Genomic DNA, 21,474 nt, shown 5'->3' with positions numbered 1-21,474 from the left:
TCTCTTAATAATTAGTATTCTCTCTTCTATAGGTTAATGATTCTCCCTCTTCTCATACTAATTAGCCTGCATGCTCAATCTTTCTCTTCTTTTGAGTTGGGTTTCTTGAGATGATGGGCTGTGAGTCAGTGGTGCGGGAATCTCTCCGTGACGGAATTACCTTTTGCCCAGTCAGAGCTGATCTCAGCACAGTTGATGAGTGGGCTTTATTAGTTTCGTCCTCATCTTGGGAGTTCTGCCAAATGTCCTTGTGGTTCGTAAATTCTGTATTTTATGTATCCACTATGAGAGCTACATCCTCCTTTCCAAGCCTTGCTAAATTCTCCCTAGGTTTGAGATCGTTAAAACATGTTCAACCCTTAACAAGGCAATTCTCCTGACAAGTAATTTCTCTTTCCCACGGTTGGATATCACTTAAACCTTGTTTGGTAGCTGCTCTCTGTTCCACGAATTAAAACTTCTTTCTTGTTGATCAGGCTCTATGATACAAAGATCAAAAGCACATCCTTTCTCAATAAAATGTTTACATATTCCACATTTAGCAACGGGAGCTCGGCAGGAGTGCAGGGCCACGGCCGAGGTGGCTGTTCCCGGAGGCGGTGGGGTTTGCTGGTGCGGTGGGCAGCGGGGGCGGGCGGTGGCCACGGCGGGGCTGCGGCGGCAGCCGAGGGGAGGAGCGGCCGCACGGCGGGGCGGGACGGCGTGTGTCGGCAGGCCCGGGCGCTGTTTCCGTGCTGTGTCGGAGCTGTGCCGGTGCTGTTTCGGTACCGTAGCGGTGCTGTGGCGGAGGAGCGGCCCGGACAGACGGTACTGCGGCGGCGGGCGGGGGTCACGGCGGGGGCGGGCGATGCCGGCCCGGTGCGATGTGTGGTTTTTGCCGGGACCAGGGCTCCTGCCCGGAGGGCAAAGGGCGAGGTGCGTGACAGACCGGCTGGCCTTCGAGGAACGTCCTGCCGTGCTGCTCCGGGGAGTTTGTCCGGGGGCTATTCCCCAGCCTCCCTCCCGCAGCAGGGACCAAGACGGGCGGGTGGGTGGGCGCAGGAGGGGTCGTGTCTGGCTCTGGGTAGGATAAGAGGGGAAACTGAAGAGGAACTGCTCTTTGGAGTGCAAGTTTTGCAATCTCTGGGAATACTTTGCCTTTCCTCTCGTCCGGACACTGCTCCTAGCTGGGGCGGTGGAAGGAAGCTTTTCGGATCGGCACTTGGCCCGAGCCGCAGTGGAGAGCAGCCGCTGGAGCAGCTGCAGCCTTCCTTAAGGCGGTCCGGGGCCGAGGCGGGCTGAGCAGCGCTGCTGTCCGGCCGTCCTGAGGAACAGCCCCGTGCGGGACCGGCTCCAGCAACAAAGCCTTGCAGGGAACTGCTGTGGGGCTCGTATCCACTCAGGAGGAAAGTGTAATGTCTTGGATCAGATTATGAGCTTGCTGCTGAATTCATTGGCTTGTTTCTCACTGGAAGGCTGGTGCCTGAATTGTTTTGGACCAAATTTAACACAGCGATCACAGCGGTAGCTGCCTCTCTGACACTTGCGTGGCTGTGGTCCAAGGGAGGTCTGATGCACCAAAACATCGAGAAAGTTTGTGATTAATTTTCAGGTCCATTATTGCTATTCAAGAAAGACAGTTTACCAATTTTCGACTCAAAATTTTATCACTACTCACTATTTTACAAATGGATTACAGAGCCATAACAGAGTTACCAAAATAGTTTGAAGCCCTGTGTGAGCGTTCAGCCTAAACCCCAAACTCAGACCTTTGGCAGTGCATTTGCAGGAAGATATTCCTGGCTGTTTTGAGTGGAGCACTGAGTTGAGTCTGGCAATTGGGACCCTGAATTTTATTAGCTCCAGCTCTGCTTTGTGAAGACACCAAGGATGTTTCCTCTTTCTGCTTTTGCTAACCTGTCCTTATAGTGTGTTCCCCAGCCTTGATCCAATGTGCTGGAGGTTAGTTTGTCCAGTCTGTGAGGGTTTAGTGCAGTTCTCCTCTCTGATGAAGCTGAGACCAACACCTACTTTCTGAGCATCAGGGAATGAAGTATTTTTGAAGTAGAGAAGGTCAGGAACTCTCTTACTTGTTATAGTGTAAGTCATACATGGGAAATAGAGATGAAGTGTAGGTCGTGGCCTTATGTGTGTAAGGCCTGGTAAGGGAGCTGTGCCAGGTCACTTCTTTGAGTGCCTTGCTGCTGTTCAGGCATCAGGAATCTAGCTAGGCATCAAGCAGCACTAGATTAGGTGCCAGCTCCACTCAAGACGTAATCTATTGCCAAGCACATATTTTTGTATCAGGAGAACTTTGCTACAAGAGACTGAGGTGCTTGGGGACACAGACACTGCCAGGGCTAGGTGGAAGCTGGGCAGTGGTTTTGAAGACCTGCATTTTGGATGGGGGCACCTCTTTCTCCTGTGAGTCCAGTTCCTAATAAAGTGATGGCTGTGTGCTGTGGAGCCTGTGGAGCTCCCAACACAAAGGACTTCAGTGGAGATGGCCAAGGATGAAGTCTCCCCTGTCGCTGTTGTGATGTTTGTGCCTCTTGATTGATGCCTTGGGATTATGACCAAAATTTTTACTTTGTGGCTCAGCTATGTATTGTGAAGACTGTGCAAGCATAAATAAGCCTCCCTGTGAGCAGATAAAGCCTTGGCTTAACAATGAAGCATTCTATGAGTCTGTGCCTTTGTCTTCTTATGAAATTTGCTTCATTCTTCTGTGACCCATTAGTGATAAGAGTACAGTGTTAGCTTTGTTTCCAGCATCAGGCAAGCTCACATCAGCTGCCAGTGTCACACAGTTGCATGTGACTGCACATGGTAAGGAAATTTGAAAGGACAAAGTGTTTCATCCCAGTGCCATCATCTCATGGGCTGACTTGAGTCCCCTGCTGCCAGGGCATTGCCCAGGCCTTATCAGAAGTCAGTCCCATCTGTTTGGTTTTTGATTTTGAAGTTTTCAGGGCAGATAGAATATAAATCCCTGTTACAGTTTCACTGTAGTAGAACTAGCTAAATAGGGAATGCAGTAAGCCTGATGAAATATGTTGCTTTTAAAAGCATATTTGTAAAGGCACAGGAGCACAGGGCTCTGAACTGTCATCTGAGAGAGACTAAAATAGTGCTGGTGACCCTAGTTTGGTGTTTTTTGGAAGCCATTCTGTTGCAGACAGGTAGAAATCATATAAAAGAAAGATATCATATAATATCATGGTTTAGGTCTGCTAATTTGGTTGGGTGCAGCTAACAGCTAATCTATTGTTCCCATGAGAAAAAAATCATAAGAATGAAAGTCAGTTAGCACAACAATTTATTCTTCTGAGGAAAATCAGTTTGCACCTGCAAAAACAAGAAATTGATCCCATGAGAATCAGTGAAGAAGATATATAAATAATCCAGGAATAGAGACATTTAATAGACATGCAAAATGCCATTTACCGACCAATGAACCAAGTGTCACTGTTAGCCAAGTAGATCTAACACAGTGCCTTCTGAGAATCCTATAAAATATGTCCTAAGCAATAAAGATTCAGCTTTTCCTTCATAAAGAAACTGAGTCTCATCTGCTTTATTGCAATACTATTCATTTGCTACAGTAGATTTTTCAAGTATGGTATGATATGTGAAAAAACCCAACATCTACTGAAAAGCTTGCATCACTGCAAGGTTAAAAATGTGTTAATTCAGGAATACCCTACAATTCTGCTTTGGTTGTAAAGCTCCAGTACACTGTGAAAACTATAATAATATATTGTTTAGGAGATGTTTATTGTCATGACAGGGTTGAATGGCTGCACATTCTAGTAGTGTGTAGTTTTTCTTTTATTCCATGAATCCACAGGAAACTTGTTTGCATCAAGCACAAGTGTGTAGGACTTGATTATTCTTCTACTTTTACGTTCATCCAACTGTATTTAGTAGTTTGGAGTGGGACATTCAAAATGCTAATTAAAACATGCTTCCTATAAGATTATAATCTTGATTTTATCAGGAAACAAGAACTCTGAAGTCATGGCAGGCAAACCCAAGCTGCACTACACCAAGGGAAGGGGGAAGATGGAGTCAATCCGATGGCTGCTAGCAGCAGCTGGTGTTGAGGTTTGTACCTTTTTTTTATAAAGTGATTGTGATTAAAATAGGTATTCTCTGTAATGGTTTCCCAATTGCACATGTGCTTAGGGATATGCACATCATCACATATTGTGATGCAGAATGCTTAGATTGAGTGATACACTCTTGTATTTCATGCATTCCTTGAGCAGTAGTTGCACAGTAAAAATATTTTAACATACAAAGAGAATTGATAGGTGTCATTTTTTGAAACATACTTTAAGCTGAGATTGTTATTGTTACTACAGACAAAACTGACTTTTTCTCAATGCTCATAACTTCTCTGTATCTCATGAGTTTTCTCCACTGAAAGACCATGCATACCACATGAAAACTTTTGAACATTCTCTCTAAACAAAGTGCCTTTTGTTCTTTGGGTCAGGACCTGTGTAGGATAAATCAGCAGATCTGCCCCAAAAGCAGTGTTAGGGGATCTGTCTAGGTTCACATCAGGTGAAGGCCATCCTAATTTCTACATTAAGTTTTTGTTTGAATATTTTTTTTTAAACTATTTTTACTCTGTTGGAAATAAAAGGCTTTTTAAAATGGTGCTTACTTGAGAATGTTGCTGACAGGGAATGTGCAGAGCAGGAGTGCTGAGGAAACCAAGATCTTGTCATATTCAAATGTCCTCATTAAATCCATTAGATTAAGGAGTGAGATAAATGCTGTGCAAGAGAGGCATAATTTACAAGAAGTTTCTCAATATTTCATGTGGCATCAGCTGCTTTTTAAGTGAGTGATTCGGTATCTGTTTATGGTTCATGCAGACGAGTCTGGTCTTTATAATGAGGAAGTTCTTTCTGGAGCATAAGGCATTGTACAGTCCTATAGGGCTAGGGACACCAAAGTCTTGGGTTATTTGCTGGAGCAGAGATGAAGTAGGGGGTCTGTTAAGGAAACTCCTGTCTGACCATCCAGGAGCCTCTCCATCAGTCCGTAAAATAATTTAATTGTGGTACAACAACAGAGGTTGAGCTTGTATCTCCAGGGAGGGACCCGGAACAAAGGAAATCCCTTTTATACCCTCACAGTCTAAGGGAAGGTTCTGGGGTCATGGGCTCCTGCTGTGTCTCACCTGGCCAGTGGCACAGGTCCCGAGCCCTTTGCTGTGCAAATGGAGGCAGTTCCCAGCTCTTGCCTTGGGTTCCCAGAGCTCCATGAGCTGGAACTGCACTGAATGGATTCCTCAACAGGGCAAACACAATGAGGAAAGAATGGAGAATAGTGTGGAGAGGTGGATTCTAACTGCCAGACTTCTTTCCACTTCTCCACTGCCTTTGGAGTGACAGTGTTGCTTTCTATTTTTGCTTTTTCAGTTTGAGGAAGAATTCATAGAAACTAAAGAAGACTTAGAAAAATTGCGCAATGGTGAGTCTGTAAACTGTGCCCTAAACTTAAAGTCACACAAATATAACAAAAGAACAACAGGAGGTATTTTTTTAGGACCTGCAGTATCATGTGACCTGTAAAGAAGAGCTGCTTCCTTGTGGATGCTTTCATCCCTGAGAATTAGAAATGTCTTGGTCTCTTACCAGGGCTCTTCCTTATTTTCAGTGTAGTCCTTCAGCAGACTGAGTAGATTGCTCCTTTTCCTTCCCTAGATGGAGTCCTGCTGTTTCAGCAGGTGCCCATGGTGGAGATTGATGGGATGAGGATGGTGCAGACCAGAGCCATCCTCAGCTACATTGCAGCAAAGTACAACCTCTATGGGAAGGACCTGAAGGAAAGAGCCTGGTATGGTAACAGTGTACCACTTACTAACACCCCTCCATGATTGTTAACATTTACAGGAAGAATGTTGCTGTGAAGTATCTGCACCTAAAGGTGAGTACACCTAACAGACTGTCACTTACTGCAGAGGGATTATTTTGTGAGAATGGAAGAACAACTCAAGAGATTGTGGAAATTATTTATGGACCGGCAATTGGTAGCCAGCATCCCCTCATGATTAGACCTCAGAACTAGTTTTTTTTCCTAAAGTGATTTGCATATTCAGTCTTTTTTTCCCACAGCGTAAATGAATAGATTATCAATGGAAAACAGCATGAATTCTACTTTAAATACATTAATTGCAGCCTTTTATCTTGCTTATTGTATATGCTGAGCCTGTTTGACAATTTGTGCTTTGAAAAAAACTGAAAGTTTTCTTAAAGTGGAAGAACCAAGAAAATAAACCAGTGTCTTACATTACATTCACTAATAAACATTTTGCTCAGTGAGATAAGGTCTCACTTCAGAGTTGTTTTTCAGGAAAATAACCAAAATGGAAAGTTTGAATGATATATGTCAAATGGAAATATTTGTTTCAGGATTGATATGTACGTGGAGGGAACTACAGACCTAATGGGAATGATCATGTATCTCCCTTTTCAACCAGCTGATACAAAAGAAAAGAATCTTGCCTTAATCATTGAACGAGCTACAACCAGGTACTTTCCTGTTTATGAAAAGGTAAGTGATAAATCACCAGTAATTCACAAAGACAGTGAGTTAGAGGCTCCCCCTCCTACCCCACTCCCACCCTACTCCCCCATCCCCACACATCTACTTTCCACAAGGCAAGTGACAGCACAACTCTAGAAATATATCTGGATAAATGGAGCCAGTATCCAGCAATGTGAAAAGAGGGCCACAAAATAATTTTTGGCTGGTTTCAGTACTGGGTCTCTTTGCTATCCTTCTTTTCCAACCTAGTTTAGTGGTGATGGCTCCCAGTGTTTTGCCTAAATGCACCATTTCCATACTTGTGCCAGCCTTCAGTACTTATTTTCTGGAAGTGCAATGTGTTATAGATTTGTTAAGATTGGAAAAGACCTTCTAAAGATCATTAAGTCCAGTTGTCAACCCAGCACCACCATCATATTCACCATTAAACTGTGTCTTCCTGTGACATATCCCCATGTTTCTCAAACACTTTCAGGGATAGTGAGTCCACCAATTCCCTGGACAGTCTATTCCAATGCTTTACAACCCTTTACATGAACAAAAATTTCCTAAAATGTAATATCAACCTCCCCTGGTGCAACCTGAGTCCATTTTCTCTTGTCCTGTCACTGGTTACCTGGGAGAAGAGGCTGACCCCCACCCTACTACAGCCTCCTGTCAGGGTGTTGTAGAGAGTGATAAGGTCTCCCACTCAGCCTCCTTTATTCTTGCTATTCAAAGTTAAATATATTTGTGCTTTACAGCTAAAGATCCAATTCTATGATCTTCCTTAAATCCATTGCTTAAATATATTACCCTTAGAGACTATGATTTTCGTTCTCTTGAATTGCTACTTGGGCATCCTTAGGTGTGCACAGAGCGGCTCTGCAAGCCGGATACATAGCATAGGAAGCATACAGCAATTATTTACTGTCTAGCATGCTCTGAAGAGTTAGCCTGAGCTATGGGGGAAGGCATTGGTATGCTGGCCATCCCCTTAGAGGACATGAAGAGGCTTTCTTGGCTAGGGAGGAATTGGTCGGGAGGGGATGGATTGTTCTTTTCTTCTCCCTGGAACATTGCCTGGATGTTACTCAATTGCCATTTTCTACTAACTTGCTGTTTGTTCTGTTGTTTTATTTCTCTTGCAAGGCTATTTTAAATTCTGTGTGTGTTAAAATTTTCCTGTTTGAACTGAGCCAGCTGTGATCCTCATCTCACAAGTTTGCTTCTGTTTGTAACTTTTCCTTTTGTACCACATGTGGTTGTGCTGTACAGACTTTCTCCTAGTGCTTTTTCACGGCATAGTGGTCTCTTCAAACATCTGCCAAGGGTACAAAGCTGTGTTGTTTCAGAGCTTAGCTGGGTTTCCAGCTTGAAGCCTTGGTTACCAGGCAGCTGAAGTCCATTCAAAAAAATATAGAACTTGATGCAATTTCATGTCCCACTTTATTAGAGCCTTAAATTGCACAAACAAAATCCACAGAGGCTGCTCTTTAAAATAATGATGTAAATTACATAATCCAGCACTTCTGTAATCAGAGTTCATATATATCCACTGCCATATCAATGGAGGGCTGTGCTGAGAGGTATTGATTACACACACAAATCTTTCAAAGATTAGAAGTCTGATATGTATTTTAAGATATTAAACAATTAAAAAATGTACCAAAATTCTCTGAGCCTGTGCCTAGGTGGCATAAATTACTGTTGTGATATGTTTTAATATGTATGCCCCATGTAGGAGAGTCTTTAAAGTAATCCTTGTTTGGTTATGGTAAAGACACAGTGGAACTTTTCCATGATTTTAGCCTAGTTAGTTTTGTTAAAATGGTTAATAATTTTCTTTCTGTAGCAGCTGTTTAAGGTGTCCATTGATTCAGCTTATCAAGGTTTGCAGTCTTTGTGTTAGTCATTCAGCAAGCTGACTGGAAACGTACCTAGCTGTGAGTGCTCACTTCAAACTCTCAGCAGCCAGATGGAGCAGCAAAAGGCAATATAAAGCCCTGCAGATTCCAATGCTATGTTTAGGAATTTCCGCCCAGTCTGATAAGCTGTCGTGGACCTTGTTTGAGCAGTGTAGGAAATAACTACGTGAAGGTATCAGCTGTGACTCTGCCCATGGTTGCTGCCTCTATGGTAGAACTGGCAGATGGGCCTGGAGAAGCAGCTGGCTTCCAGAGCGACAGACTGATGTCTTACTGCACGTTTTACTTAAGAGTAGTCTTGGTGTGACTTAGGCACAGAAACCCTTCTCTTGCTCCTGATAGGAGGGTATAGTCTTTGGGACAAAGGTAGGCTGGAGAGCTGGTAAATGCTCTGAAGCTGTGCTGCAACCTTCATCTCAACTTGTCTACTACAGTTGTTAGTGGCTTTGGCAGTCTGTGATTCTTTCATCAGCAGTTTGCCATAAAGGAGTTCCCTTCCTTACGGGATAAAGGGTGGGAAGGTTATATTCCTTCATTCTGGACATATTTCAAACTGTAATCAGCAGTCTCAAATTTTGCTGAAACATCTGGAAATTCACTTAACTTTTTTCTTAAAAACTTCAGATGTGCTTACATGTAAGCTGGCCTGACTACCTCTTCCAGTTACTTTTGTGTGATTAAGTCTTTCTTGTGGTACTGGACATGGTATACAGCTACCTAGTGCAGTAGGTTAGAGTGAGAGATGGGATCATACACACTGAAACATGAATTTTGGTTTAATTTTTTTTGTTTAAAGAATATTTATCACTTTCTAACTTAATAGGTTCTTGCATGGCTTTGCTCTGCTGTGTTTTTTTAGAAATCTCTCTGCAATTAAATACCTAGATAAAATTTTTACATCCCATTTGATTTTTTTTTAATTTTTTTTAATTTGTTCATACTTTATAGGCCTTAAAAGATCATGGACAGGATTATCTTGTTGGCAACAAATTAAGCTGGGCAGATGTCCATCTGCTGGAAGCCATTTTAATGGCAGAAGAATGTAAGCCTGATGTACTGTTTGCATTCCCTTTGCTACAGGTTAGTAATCATCTGGTGTCAATATGGAAGGGAAGGTAACAAACAAATTTCACTGACTGTTGTTAAAAGTTAATTGATATTTGCATCTTTTGAGCCATGGTACTGACACTTCTCTGGACTGACTACAAAAACCTACACTCAGTGCACTGCCTTGTCCCAGAGCTGCTTTCTTCAGTTCTGTTTTTCCCAGCTGTTCTCAGCTGGCAGGAATTCACTCACTAGTGCTACAAATTTGGTCCTTTAATGGCTACTTCCATGTTTTCAAGCACAGCAATAACATTGGAAGGAAAGTCTGTGGCCTGGTGTGTCTGCAGTTCCTGTCCTTTGCTTTTTGCCAGCAAAATTATTTTAAGAAACTGTATACAAAGAGCAGTTAAGTTTTGTATGCCTTGACTTCTGTAGTGCTTTGCACTGAGATACTCCTGTCCTTCTTGCTTTTTTTTTCTTTTTTACCCTCAAACGTATCTGCAGGATTGGGATGCAGGATGTGGGGTTTTTTTCTTCCACTTTTTACTAGATGAATCTTAATTCTTTAATATTAATTTCTTCCATTCCCATCTGGGAAACTAAGGCATAGAAACAGCATTACAGATCATAAAAAGCTACTACCTTTTTCTGTTTAATAAGTATGTCTGACAAGTAAAAATCCAAGTCACCTGATCTTTAAACTATAAAGGATGGAATTATAATTTCCTTAATCTCAATGGCTTTGCTCTTGCTTCTTACAGGCTTTTAAAGGAAGAATCAGCAACATTCCAACAATCAAAAAATTCTTACAGCCTGGCAGCCAGAGGAAGCCACCAACAGATGATAAGATGGTTGCTGTCGTGAGGAAAATATTCAACATCTAATCTGATGAAGATAACCCAACCGTAGTATATTACCAGAGCTTGCTTTTTAAGTGTAAATTGCATAGATGTGCTCTGTAACTTGTATCATATGGCCAGTGTTGAAACAATACACTGTGAATACACTTTTAAATTAGAGTAAAAGGCTAATTTGGACCTGTTTAGTCCAGAAAGAAGAATTTAGTGAAGCAGTTATATGAAATAAAATATGCTGACACTTTGTGTGTGTTCAATTACAGTGCATGCCTGGAAGGGTAAAATGTTCAACTGTAGCTTCTGGAGTACTGCAGAAAAGCCACATGTACCCCAACCCCCTTTTTATAAACTGCAGGATAGAGGAGCCACACTGTGAAAATTGAGAAGTCATTTAAAGTCAGGCCTAGAATCTTTTGGGTTGGTTCTCTACGTGGTCTCCTAGAAAGTTCACTGTCTCCCTGCTATATTTCACAGCTCAAAAATTAAGTAAATAAAACCTTTAAAAATAAAATTAAAATTCATGATCCTTTTAAGTTTACAGGCAGAAGTAAGAAACTTTTCTAATCCCCACATGAATCTCTTAAGAGCAATTTTTTTTCACTGAAAGATCAAAGTCCTTGTGTTTAATTGGCCTGCTGTGGTTTTCATATACTGAAAACACCTACCTGTTCACTTGCTCTTCTTTTTGCTGCTGGGCTGGATGGTCAGGCAAATGACCCTTGAGCAGTTATTTTGTAAGGTTTTACCTTCTGCAGTCACTTCCCACAGTTATAAAGCCAAATGCACTGGCTGCTTACCTTTTCAGTAAGAGTGAGTTTTACCTCAAGATGCTTAAAGCATGCACTATTATGTCAGATTCTTTACCCTAATTTCATGGGAACTATAACTTCCTTAAATTCTTGTTTCTTTTTTTCTCTTGATTCTGCTGCTGTACTTCTTCTGCACTTCTTTTCACTCCTGAATTTCTCAGTCTTCTCTGAGCTGAGCTCCTTGGGGATACTCTTTCATGGGGAGTCCTGCTTATTACAGTTCTCTGGGTCAGGACAAAAACTCCAAAGCCTGTTAGGATCTTGTTTCTTGTGTTTATCAGGATGTTATCACAAAATTTGGCAGGTCTCTCCAGACTTGCTGCACAAGTTCAATTCACTGCAAACTGGCTGATTTCTTTCTGATGGTACAAAATGGCCTTGTGCTACGCAGTTCTTTTATCTTTATACTCATTCTTACCCAATTAACAATAGACAGATATATTATTTTTCTTAATAACCCAATGACCCATCACCTGTGTGCTGCACTGTGGCATTTTCTATCCAATCACTTAGTATTACCCAAAAACCTCTAGAAGAAGAACATGAAGAAGAAAGAAGAAGGAAAATAAACAACAGTCTAAATCCTCCATCTTGTCTTCTACTTTCTAAACTAGCTTAAACTTTAAACCAACTTTTTCACTCAGTGACTTAAGAAAACTCTCTAATCGACACCTTCACACTTTTAACTTTTCTATCTAACTTTAACAGTTGTTTTCATGTAACACCATAAAAGCATGCTCATAAATTTCATGTTGTATGAAATTCAGTGTTCTCTTGGATTTCAAAGCCAAGCATCAGAAACAAGGGCACACACTTTGTGTTTCAGACTCCAACAGGGAACCATCACTTTTCCCTTTAAGAACATTGCCATAAACCATCCTTCTTTGCACTTAGTTGTTTCTCCTCAGTAGGACTCCAGCTGATTAAGCAGTCAGCCAGTGTACATGAAGAATTGCTGCCTAGCAGTTACCTCCTTTCCTGACTAGTGCCTAAGAGCCATGTGCATCTCAGAGGTACAAACCATAAGTGCCCCAGTCACCTGGGCACTGCTGACTTCCAAACAGGTTTACATTAAAATTACCTCAGTAGCTGGAAGCAGTGCTTTGCCATGGCCAGCACAGTACTTGTTTCACTGGGCTATTCCTCTCTTCCAAACTAATGCTGTGATTTAGGAACCATCACAAAGGCGGTATCATGACACATGATAACCTTCAGAAGCAACCTTTGTAAGAAAAAAAATGAAAAGCAGCAACATTTCTGTTTGTCTTCAAACATACCCATTCTGCTTGTCTTCACCCCTACTGCTTCCTAATGATTTTGCTTATATTCCCTGTATACCAGAAGACAGTCTTAGTCAAGCTTTGAGATCCTGCGAGTATTTATTTTCTACACAAATGAAAGCACCTTCAATCCCTGAACAGTTTATGACTGAACAGCCTCTTCTGTTTATGGGGGGGAGTTCAGCAAGATAATCTCTGTGACACTGGAATGGCAAACCTGTTCCAGAGTACTAAGTGCTTGGAACCTCTCTGTTCCACAGCATGATGAACTTCAGCCATGGTTCTTATTACTGGCAATTTACAGTATGGTACATGTGTTAAACCACTACTGAGTACAAAGCACAACACCAAACTCTTCCATTGACAAAATGTCTCACTCGTTTGGTTAAAAAACTGACAAGCTCTGAACATTTTACATTTTATTTGAACACTGATTTTTTATATTTAGAACCAGAGGAACAAGAATGTGTGTTGGAAAGAAAGCTGGTTTTCTAGTGCAACACAATACAGGCCAAAGACTTTCTTGATTTAGAACTGATTATTTAATCTCAGAAACTACAAAATTATACTTCAATACAAGATACCTTTTTAGCATAAACATATATTTATAGATATTATTTCAGAAATACAGTGCAAGAGTAATTCAATTTCTTGGGGTGCTCTGCACCCCAAAAAGAGATCAAACTACTAAAGAAAGATCTATGAGTTAATAGACTGCTTAAATGAAAGTAGATAAAAATATACCAACAAAACACTTGCTCTAATTTTTAAAAAAAGCTTTCAAAATATCAGCACATGTCAAAAATCAAATAACAGGTACAGATTTTTTACAGAAGAGATAAATGCAGTATAAGATTTGTATTCAAACTGGTCTTTCAAGTATGGAGAGCATGTCTGTTTGGTGGGCATGGTAGTCATATTCGGTTCCAAATTCTCCTACAGCAGCATAAAAACAAGCCTCAAAATCATCAAAAGGCTGAAAAAAAACCCAAAACAAGAAAACATAAATATGTCTGTCATTAATAAAATCAGTGAAAGTCGTAATTAAATAACAGTGCAGTCATAAATAACTGACACTAGAGTCTCCATTAAGCTGTCTTTTCAGGTATCTAGATCTACAGTTTCAGTGTCTTGCAAAACAAAGCCCACCTAGGCTGGAAAAGCAATCCACAATGGACAACAACATTTTCCAGTGTAAATCCTGATTCTTAAATTTTGCATCTTGACATATTTGCTTCTTTTCCTCCCTATATGTAACTGAAGTAAAACAGAATAGTGGTATATTAAATCTGGTAACAATGAAACAACAGTTATTATTCCTACAGAAGATGGGGATTCTGATTTACACACAGAAAATGTTTTTTATTACAGACTCATTGGGAAAATGTTTTGAACTTCCTCGATTATTTAACTCCAAATGAGTAAGTTCAGAAAATTATATTTTCCAGAATGCCGAACATGAGCAATAAAGCAGCCTGGAACAGCCAGATATTTTTTTTTTTTATTTAATTAATACTAATTTAATTAATTAATATTAATTGCATTAATACTGATCAAAGTTCTTAGGTAAGGTCAAAACTGTACTGGTTTTCAACAGTAGTGTGCTTCCAGTAGTTTTGAATGCAGCACTTCTAAACCAAAGTGTTAGCCTTTTTTTTTTTAAGATGACTGTGTTGTATGAAATTAGACTAATTTTATGTGTATGTGTTTGAAAACACTAAGGCTTATCTAGGTTCTTCCAAAGGCCTTATCAATATGCATTAATATTTAATTGCTGACCTCTCCTGCGCTGAGAAAGTCACTTCTCATCACTTGTATCTGGCTAGTAGGATGAAAAAGTTGTTCACGGGAAACAGGACTGTGACTTCCAAACTAATTTCACTTAAGGTGTATAGTTGCTGAATGACAGTGACTTCCACCAATACTGCCTTGAATTGGGTGTGAAATGGCAACTATTTGAAAACCAGTGAGATCTTTACATTAAGATCCATAATATGTATTTACCTCAGGAATGCTACTAGTCCAGCTGGCATTAATTTCTTGGACCTCTTGAACCTCATTCCCATTATAATGGTCAAAAGAAAAGATGAAACTGTAAAAGACAATCCAGTATATTTATATTCTCACTTTTCTCAGTGGACCACTCAGGAACACACAGTTATCAAAGGTCATTGCTGTTTTCCTATGAACTGCAATTTGGTAAAACATTAGATCAGAAATAAGAGTCTATAAAAACATTCTTGCTTTTTCAAAATACACCATTATGATTTCTTTTAGCTACAAATAAAGTTTTCATGTGCAGCAGAATGCTAAATCCTATGCTATGAAGACTAGGTAAGATCAGTCAATTCTACTCACCCATATCTAAATTCATGGGGATACCAGCAAAGTAGAAAGAATCTTGGCCACAGCAGCAACATGTATACTGAATTACAGGAACAGTGTCTCATAAATCTCATCACCCTAGATTCATTGCAGCTGTTTTCTAAGTATTCAAGGAGCTAGAGCTCAATTTATTTTCTGTTCTATTTTTAGAATATTAGATTTTTATTTGCTGAGCCTTAAAAACTATATTGGAAAGTTTGCCACCTGTTTTTGCCACAGAATATGGTATCTCTGGTATACAGAATATGGCTATCAACATCTCATTCTTCATGACTACAATGACTACAATTCCTTTGGAGCCTTTTGCTACGAGGGAACCATCCTTGCCTCTGACAAGAGGTGGGCAGCCCAAGGGGGCAATAAATGCAGCACAAGCAGCAGAGAACAAACATCATGAAAGAAACTGCATTTTTTTCTTGGGAGTAGTCATCTGAAAATGGAAGTGGCAATGAACTCATCAGGCACAGGGATTTCACTTTGAACTATGGCTGTAGGCTTCTACATAAATGAGAAGACTGAGGAGAACACATAAAATGGCAAAGATAGCTACCTTAATTAGAGAACTGTCACTTGAAATGCTTCCTAGAAGAGAAGAGAGGCAGGACTTCTCATGAGCAGCTGGGCTTTGTCACTCTCACAGCCAAAGTAATAGCAGTTACACAGAACTGTTCCCTTTTTATGGAGCAGTTAAACCATCTGGCTAATTCTCTTCAAACTCCACTGTCTAGTCCTGGGGCCAGTCCTGTGTTCATAGGTGTCAAAAATTAGTTTTAAACTCACTTCAGTATTACAAACATGCCCTGGCAGTTATAAGTATCTTAAAGAACTCTACCAACTACATGCACTCATTAAAAATGCCTTGCAAAAAAAATACTATGCTCCATTATCCATTGCTCTTATTTTCTAGTTACATAGCCTTGATCCTCTCAGGAATGTCTCAAGAGTGAACTATTCCACAGAATGTGTCTTGCCAGAGTCCTGAGTATATTTTCGGTTTATTACAAGCTACAAAGCATACTCACTCTGTAAGTTTTGGTTGTTTGGGTTTTTTTTCCATTTGCTACTATCTGGCTTTTAAAAAGTCCAGAGACTTTTTAACACATTCAACTTTTAGAACAGTTTTAGAAAGTGCTATACATTTACTGTTTCACCTTAAACCAGTCAAAGAAATTCAATAAATCAAGACAAATTCAATCCAGTGAGTCATATTCAGGTCAGAATCAACTTGCATTGTGAATGCTACTGACTCTTGAATACTGAGATTTGAATTTCTACGTCTACTTCAAACACATAAAAACACATTTACTTATCCAAGAAAGCACAGAGCTTATTTCAGGAGAAGCAGGAAAACTCCTGAAATAATAATTTATAAAACAACTAAGAGAATTTGCTTGGAGTACCCATAGGCTACATACTCTTTGTATGTAGGACAAGTTACAGCAACCTTACTATCAAAGTCTTGTAATAAAATATTATCTAAGTTACTGTAGGAGAGTCTTGCACAGATATTATTAATTATTAATTAATTACAGATATTAATTATTGTCAATAATTATGGTTTGGATGGATAGGCTGTTTTTAGATTTCCTAACCTTTTAAAGGTTTTGGTGCTTGTTTTACATTATAATTTACTATAGAGGTTTCTAAGTCACTTTCTTCCATGCACTTAATTTTGATCTTTCTTTTGTGCTCTAGCTACTTTTCACATTTTGGCACATAGGGCGTAAGTGAAAACATTCTAGTTTTCCACAAAAGCAATACACATTTATAATAAAAAGCAATTAAAACATTTCTTTGTAAACATTCTAAACTAAGACTGTTTTAAAAAGTCTTTGTTCTTTTAACTTTATGTAAGAAGAACTTTCCAAGGCAGGTGTAGTGAACTCCATCTCATCTCACGGCTGTAACTTCTGCTAAATAAGTAATATACATTTCTCCACTTGAGAAAGTCCTCACATGCCTACAACTACATGAAATGCAAAACACTGACTGTTTTAGGTATCAGACATTCAAAAGGACATTAATGGAAAAATTTATATTAGTCCCTTAAAAACTTGGGAATTGGGAAACAGGCAACATATATTAAGTTGTTATGAGTCTTCTTTTCCATAAATACTGTATCTAATTAGTGACTTAAGTGACCCTAATACAATAGGTTACTTAAAAGCATCTCACATTAATGATTATAAATTTACATATACTTAAGGCTCTGTCTTCATTCCAAAAAGAGTTTTGGGTTTTTTTAAAACAGTGGGATAACATAATCTGAACAAGGTCATGCTGGCTAAACTGGAAATCCAATTTAAGGCCATCTAGGAGCAGATCAGGTCCACAATTACCACCTTTACTGAAGAACTTGCTGGGAACACTTTGCTGTCAATGCTGTTCAACATTTTTTTAAAATGGAAGTTTTTATAACTGTGATTGGTGCAAGCATAAAGCCAGAATTAACAATATACCATGAATTCTAAGTTGAGAAAAAAACAATTGTGTACTCCCACAGTCTGGATTAAACGTATTTTAAATTCATTTCTGCATATGAAACCATAGCCTAAACACTTTTCCTAAAACCATGACTGAGACAAACTCCCAACAGCTCTTATTGAAAATCCCTTGTGCGAGGTTTATGTCCCCCTTAGGGATTGTCATTTTTTGCCTCCATGAGGGTTTCACAGAAAACTAGCTACCATGACAATTACTGCATAGTTTGTATCCTGTCTTTCTTAGCAGCAAAGGAAAAACACTAAGTCAACACTAGGTCAAACTGTACCATTCACTGGGAGCTGAGGATACATTACATTATGCAGCACTTTACTGCTCAAATTGCAAAATTCTAATCTGTAACGCTAATGATTTTATTGCAGTACTACCTCCTGTTTCTCAGCTGGATTTCACAATATTAGGCAATGTTAGGCAACCATCTCATAAAAGGAGGTGCTGCCAGGTGCTAAAACACACCTGCTGGTTTTATGTCAATGATCTGCCTTACCTTGTAAATGGCTGCTGAAGCTAAGCTGAAGTGTTGAACTCTATTTAAAATCCAACAATTAAACCAAAGCAATACCCAAAATTTACTAAAAAGAGAATTTTACATGCAGTAAAATGCTTCAGGATGCCACTTGTTTGTTTGTTTGTTTACTGTAGTGAAACACTTACACAATGATATCTTCACATTTCTCGGATCACATGTTACACAGTAAGCTCCATAACCAGCCACTGAGCCAAAGGTGAGTCCAGCAGCTAAAGAGATTTTACTACCTGCAAGAAATCATTCATGTGTTATTTCTCAATACAATGTCTCGAAGCTCAACCTCTATAAGGCAGTTGTCTGTCTACACGGTATTATCCAAACATATTAAAAATAGAATTGATTTTGCCACATTCCAGCTTACCTCACCCAGTGTGAATAGAGAGGTAATATTTCTATAACTGGGTCATTCTAATGTGTGGCATTAGGAGCAAAATCAACTAAAAGGGAGATGATCAGGATCCACTAACACTTGCAACTTGGGAAAAATACAATCCTAAATTTGTCTATTTTCTCTATCATACTTAAGAAAGATTTTTGTAATTTCTTTGAACTGTCTGTTCATTTTAACTACATCTTACAGCACTTGGGAGTCTCCAAAAATGGTAGAATGGTAGAAATGTGTCAATACATATAAATTGGAAAACATGTGTGGTAATAGTGTCAGACCTTTCAGTCTGATATAAGTCCTGGACAAAGGAATGCTATCACCGACATCACACTTAATGAATAAAGAATGAAAAAAACAAATAAATGGCAGTGAGGATGAAAACACGGCTTCTAAAAGTAACTTGGCATCTTCTTGCAGTGCTATTAAAAAACTGGTTCATAAATCCCAGATATATCCCTAATATATTTAGATTTCTGAACAGACATTTGTCTTGGTTCCATATGATAAAAGTGTAGAATCTGCACAGCAGACATTCTTTGAATTAAGCTGACCCACAGATGTTTATAAATAAAGAACCCAGACCCCCGATGTCATTTAGCTCCCAATCCTTTTATTTTGGGTATTTTTAAATCAAGACTTTGTAAATCATAACCAATAAAAAATAATCTAGATTTGCCACGAGGATTGACCAAGTATTAAAGAACGAAGAGGACAGGTGAATGGGATAGTCAATGAGTGCAGCTGGCTGCAAACACAAAAACACAGAGTGTGAGAAATTTCAGATGTGAAGCCGTGTCTCCGAGAGCAAAGCATGTGGACACCGCGAAGGGAGACGGTGACCCTAAACCAATGGAGCAGGGTCGGATCCCGGTGCGCTGCTGGGGCTCTGCGGAGAACTGCCGGGACCCGCCTGCAGCTCCCGCCTGCTCGTCCTCGGTACGGCTGCGACCTCTGCCGGGCGCGGGGCTGGGCCAGGCGCTGCCCCCGCGGGACTGCAAAAATCCCGGGAATACCGGAGCTTTGTGGCACACCGCCACCTACAACCTGACTCGTTATCTTACTGTGAAAAGGCACAATTCTAACATTACCAGAGAATTAACCACCAACTTAGAGCATACAAGTAAAGGTTTTTTTCCCACCGTGCATCTGGAAATGTCAGAATCAAGCTTGGATTTCTCTGTAGATAATAAGCTTTAATCAAGGACATACTGTGCTGAACATAGGAATGATTAAAAGGAGATGAGAAAGCCCAAAACACATTTAAGGTCAAAGACAACATAACAACCCCAACTCTTTGCCCTGAAAACAAACTCACTTAAAATGCTTAAGCCGGCCCAAGAACATCTCATGAGACTCAGTGCATTTACAGCAGCACATGATGGATATCAAATGCAGCAGTGTTAATTACAGCAAAGTTTTCATGTCTCAAACTGCATAGAAGAAATCAAATACTTGATTCCAAATCCTTCTATCCCAGTACTAACCTTTACGAGTGTATGCTACAACACCTCCAAACACCAGCAATGAAGCATATGCAAAACCAATCCAGTCAACAGCCATGATCCCAGCTCTGGAAAAAAACCAAACATATTGCAACTGAAGGCAAACAAATTCATTCCTCCTGGTAAAAAACAAATCATTACTTAAAGGGTTCTAAATAACATTACACTCTCCTAAGTTCTGTTTGACTACTGTGTCAAAACATTCAGAAGGTGAAGGTGTGCCTCTTGCCTATTGTACCATCCTTTCACTAAATGCTGCCCTTCCTTACACCCCAGTATCTGGGTACACCATACTTCCACTAGGGGATACATGTAGCATACATTTTTCTCAGACACAAATACATGTATGCAATAAAAAAGCTTGACACCATCCACAGCAGGTTTTGTTGCATCCATGCCATATGGCTGAACTGAGTGCACACTATGGATAGGTAGAAGTCTTCTGAGTGCTCAGCTCAGTCTTTTCATCTCCTTTCAACCACACTGTACCTGGAGTATTTCAAGCAGCATGTAACAAACCTTGCACCAGGCAAAAGTACGAATTTTCAGAATCTATTCAAAGTTTCCAGACAGAAACTTAGGCTGTTTTGGAAAGCTATACATACAGGCACTTTATCCTGAATCTATGCCCCTTTTATTTCACCTTTACATTTTGATGCATTGTCTGGAGTTAGGCTTCTGTTCTGAGAACAGAACATTCAAGGTTCTGTTGTGATGCTGGTCCCTACTTGCCTGGCAGTGCTGTGTAATGAATGCCTGAATGGCAGTGTTCTGCAGGCAGGGAGCCCCTGCAGCACCACGACTTCTCTCCCATCGGGAGAAAGGACACACCTTTCTCCTCCTCCCAAATTAAGCGTACACTTAATTAAGCATCATTATTATACCTCAGCGTGTGCATACTTGACCACAGTGTTAAAGGGTGGTAGCGAAGAGTGCTTACTCAGCATTTCATGTCAAGCCTTTATTATTAAAAGTAAGCAGCTCGCAGCGAGCCCAGTCCTCCCCAAGTCGTAACCCCTCAGGGCAAAAGGTGGGTTTAGGGGGCCATGGCACCCTGCAGAACGAGGTTTGCAGAGGCGGGGGCCAGGGATGCGGGGGACCAGGGATCCCTAGGCCTTTGATGTGGCCGGCCTTCGTGGCCGACTCCCTCCCGAGCCCGCATCTCGTTTCCCAACGCCGCGGCGCAGCCCCCGGCCGAGGGCAGGCGCCTGCGGGGGCGGCCCCGCTCTCCCCCCGGCGCCTCAACCACAGCTCGGCCCCACCGTACCTCGTCCCGCCGCGCCGCCCTCTGACCTGCCCCGGCCCGGCCCCGCCTCCCGCGCCCGCCGGGCTCCGTGGGGCGCGGGCCCGGCCGAGCCGCCCCCCGGGCTCAGCCCCGCGGCGGCGGAAGGAGGGCGCCTGTCGCCGTCATGGCGGCGGCGCGGCCCGGCCCGGCCCGCCCGCAGCGCCGCTGGCGGAGCGGCGGCTGGCGGCGCTTGGCGAAGCCGGGCCGCAGGGGACAATGGGGTGACAATGAGCCGGCAGCACCCTTGCGGCCAGGAGGGCGATGGTTTCCAGGGGTGCGTCGGGGGGCGGGTGATTCCCCCCTCCCCTCCCTATTCGGCCCTAGGGAGGCGACATCCGGAATGCTGTGTCCAGTTCTGGGCTCCGCAGTAAAAGAGACATGGAACTACTGGGGAGAGTCCGGCGGAGGCCGCAAAAGTGGCTAGGGGTCTGGAGGAT

The 21,474-nt window shown here is 41.2% G+C and overlaps 2 protein-coding genes across 2 annotated transcripts; one reads left to right on the top strand and one right to left on the bottom strand.

Annotated features, from left to right (window-relative positions):
* The first annotated feature begins 674 nt into the window (after positions 1-674).
* Positions 675-10,603, top strand: LOC131577548 (glutathione S-transferase). The gene is made up of 7 exons (XM_058835516.1): positions 675-807; positions 3,980-4,086; positions 5,418-5,469; positions 5,703-5,835; positions 6,411-6,552; positions 9,402-9,533; positions 10,262-10,603. The coding sequence occupies exons 2-7, from the start codon at positions 4,000-4,002 to the stop codon at positions 10,382-10,384; spliced, it is 669 nt and encodes a 222-aa protein (XP_058691499.1). The 5' UTR covers positions 675-807; positions 3,980-3,999; the 3' UTR covers positions 10,385-10,603.
* A 1,923-nt stretch (positions 10,604-12,526) lies between these two features.
* On the bottom strand, positions 12,527-21,265 carry TMEM14A (transmembrane protein 14A). Its single transcript, XM_058835521.1, has 5 exons — positions 21,020-21,265; positions 19,735-19,820; positions 17,988-18,089; positions 14,451-14,538; positions 12,527-13,422 (listed from the first exon to the last, which is right to left on the bottom strand). The coding sequence occupies exons 2-5, from the start codon at positions 19,808-19,810 to the stop codon at positions 13,383-13,385; spliced, it is 306 nt and encodes a 101-aa protein (XP_058691504.1). The 5' UTR covers positions 19,811-19,820; positions 21,020-21,265; the 3' UTR covers positions 12,527-13,382.
* Between the last annotated feature and the right edge of the window lie 209 nt (positions 21,266-21,474).

Source organism: Poecile atricapillus, chromosome 3 (genome assembly GCF_030490865.1).
Source record: "Poecile atricapillus isolate bPoeAtr1 chromosome 3, bPoeAtr1.hap1, whole genome shotgun sequence".
In the NCBI taxonomy this organism is placed as follows: domain Eukaryota; kingdom Metazoa; phylum Chordata; class Aves; order Passeriformes; family Paridae; genus Poecile; species Poecile atricapillus.
Note: the sequence above shows the minus strand (reverse complement) of the source record. Positions and strands in the feature narration are given on the sequence as shown.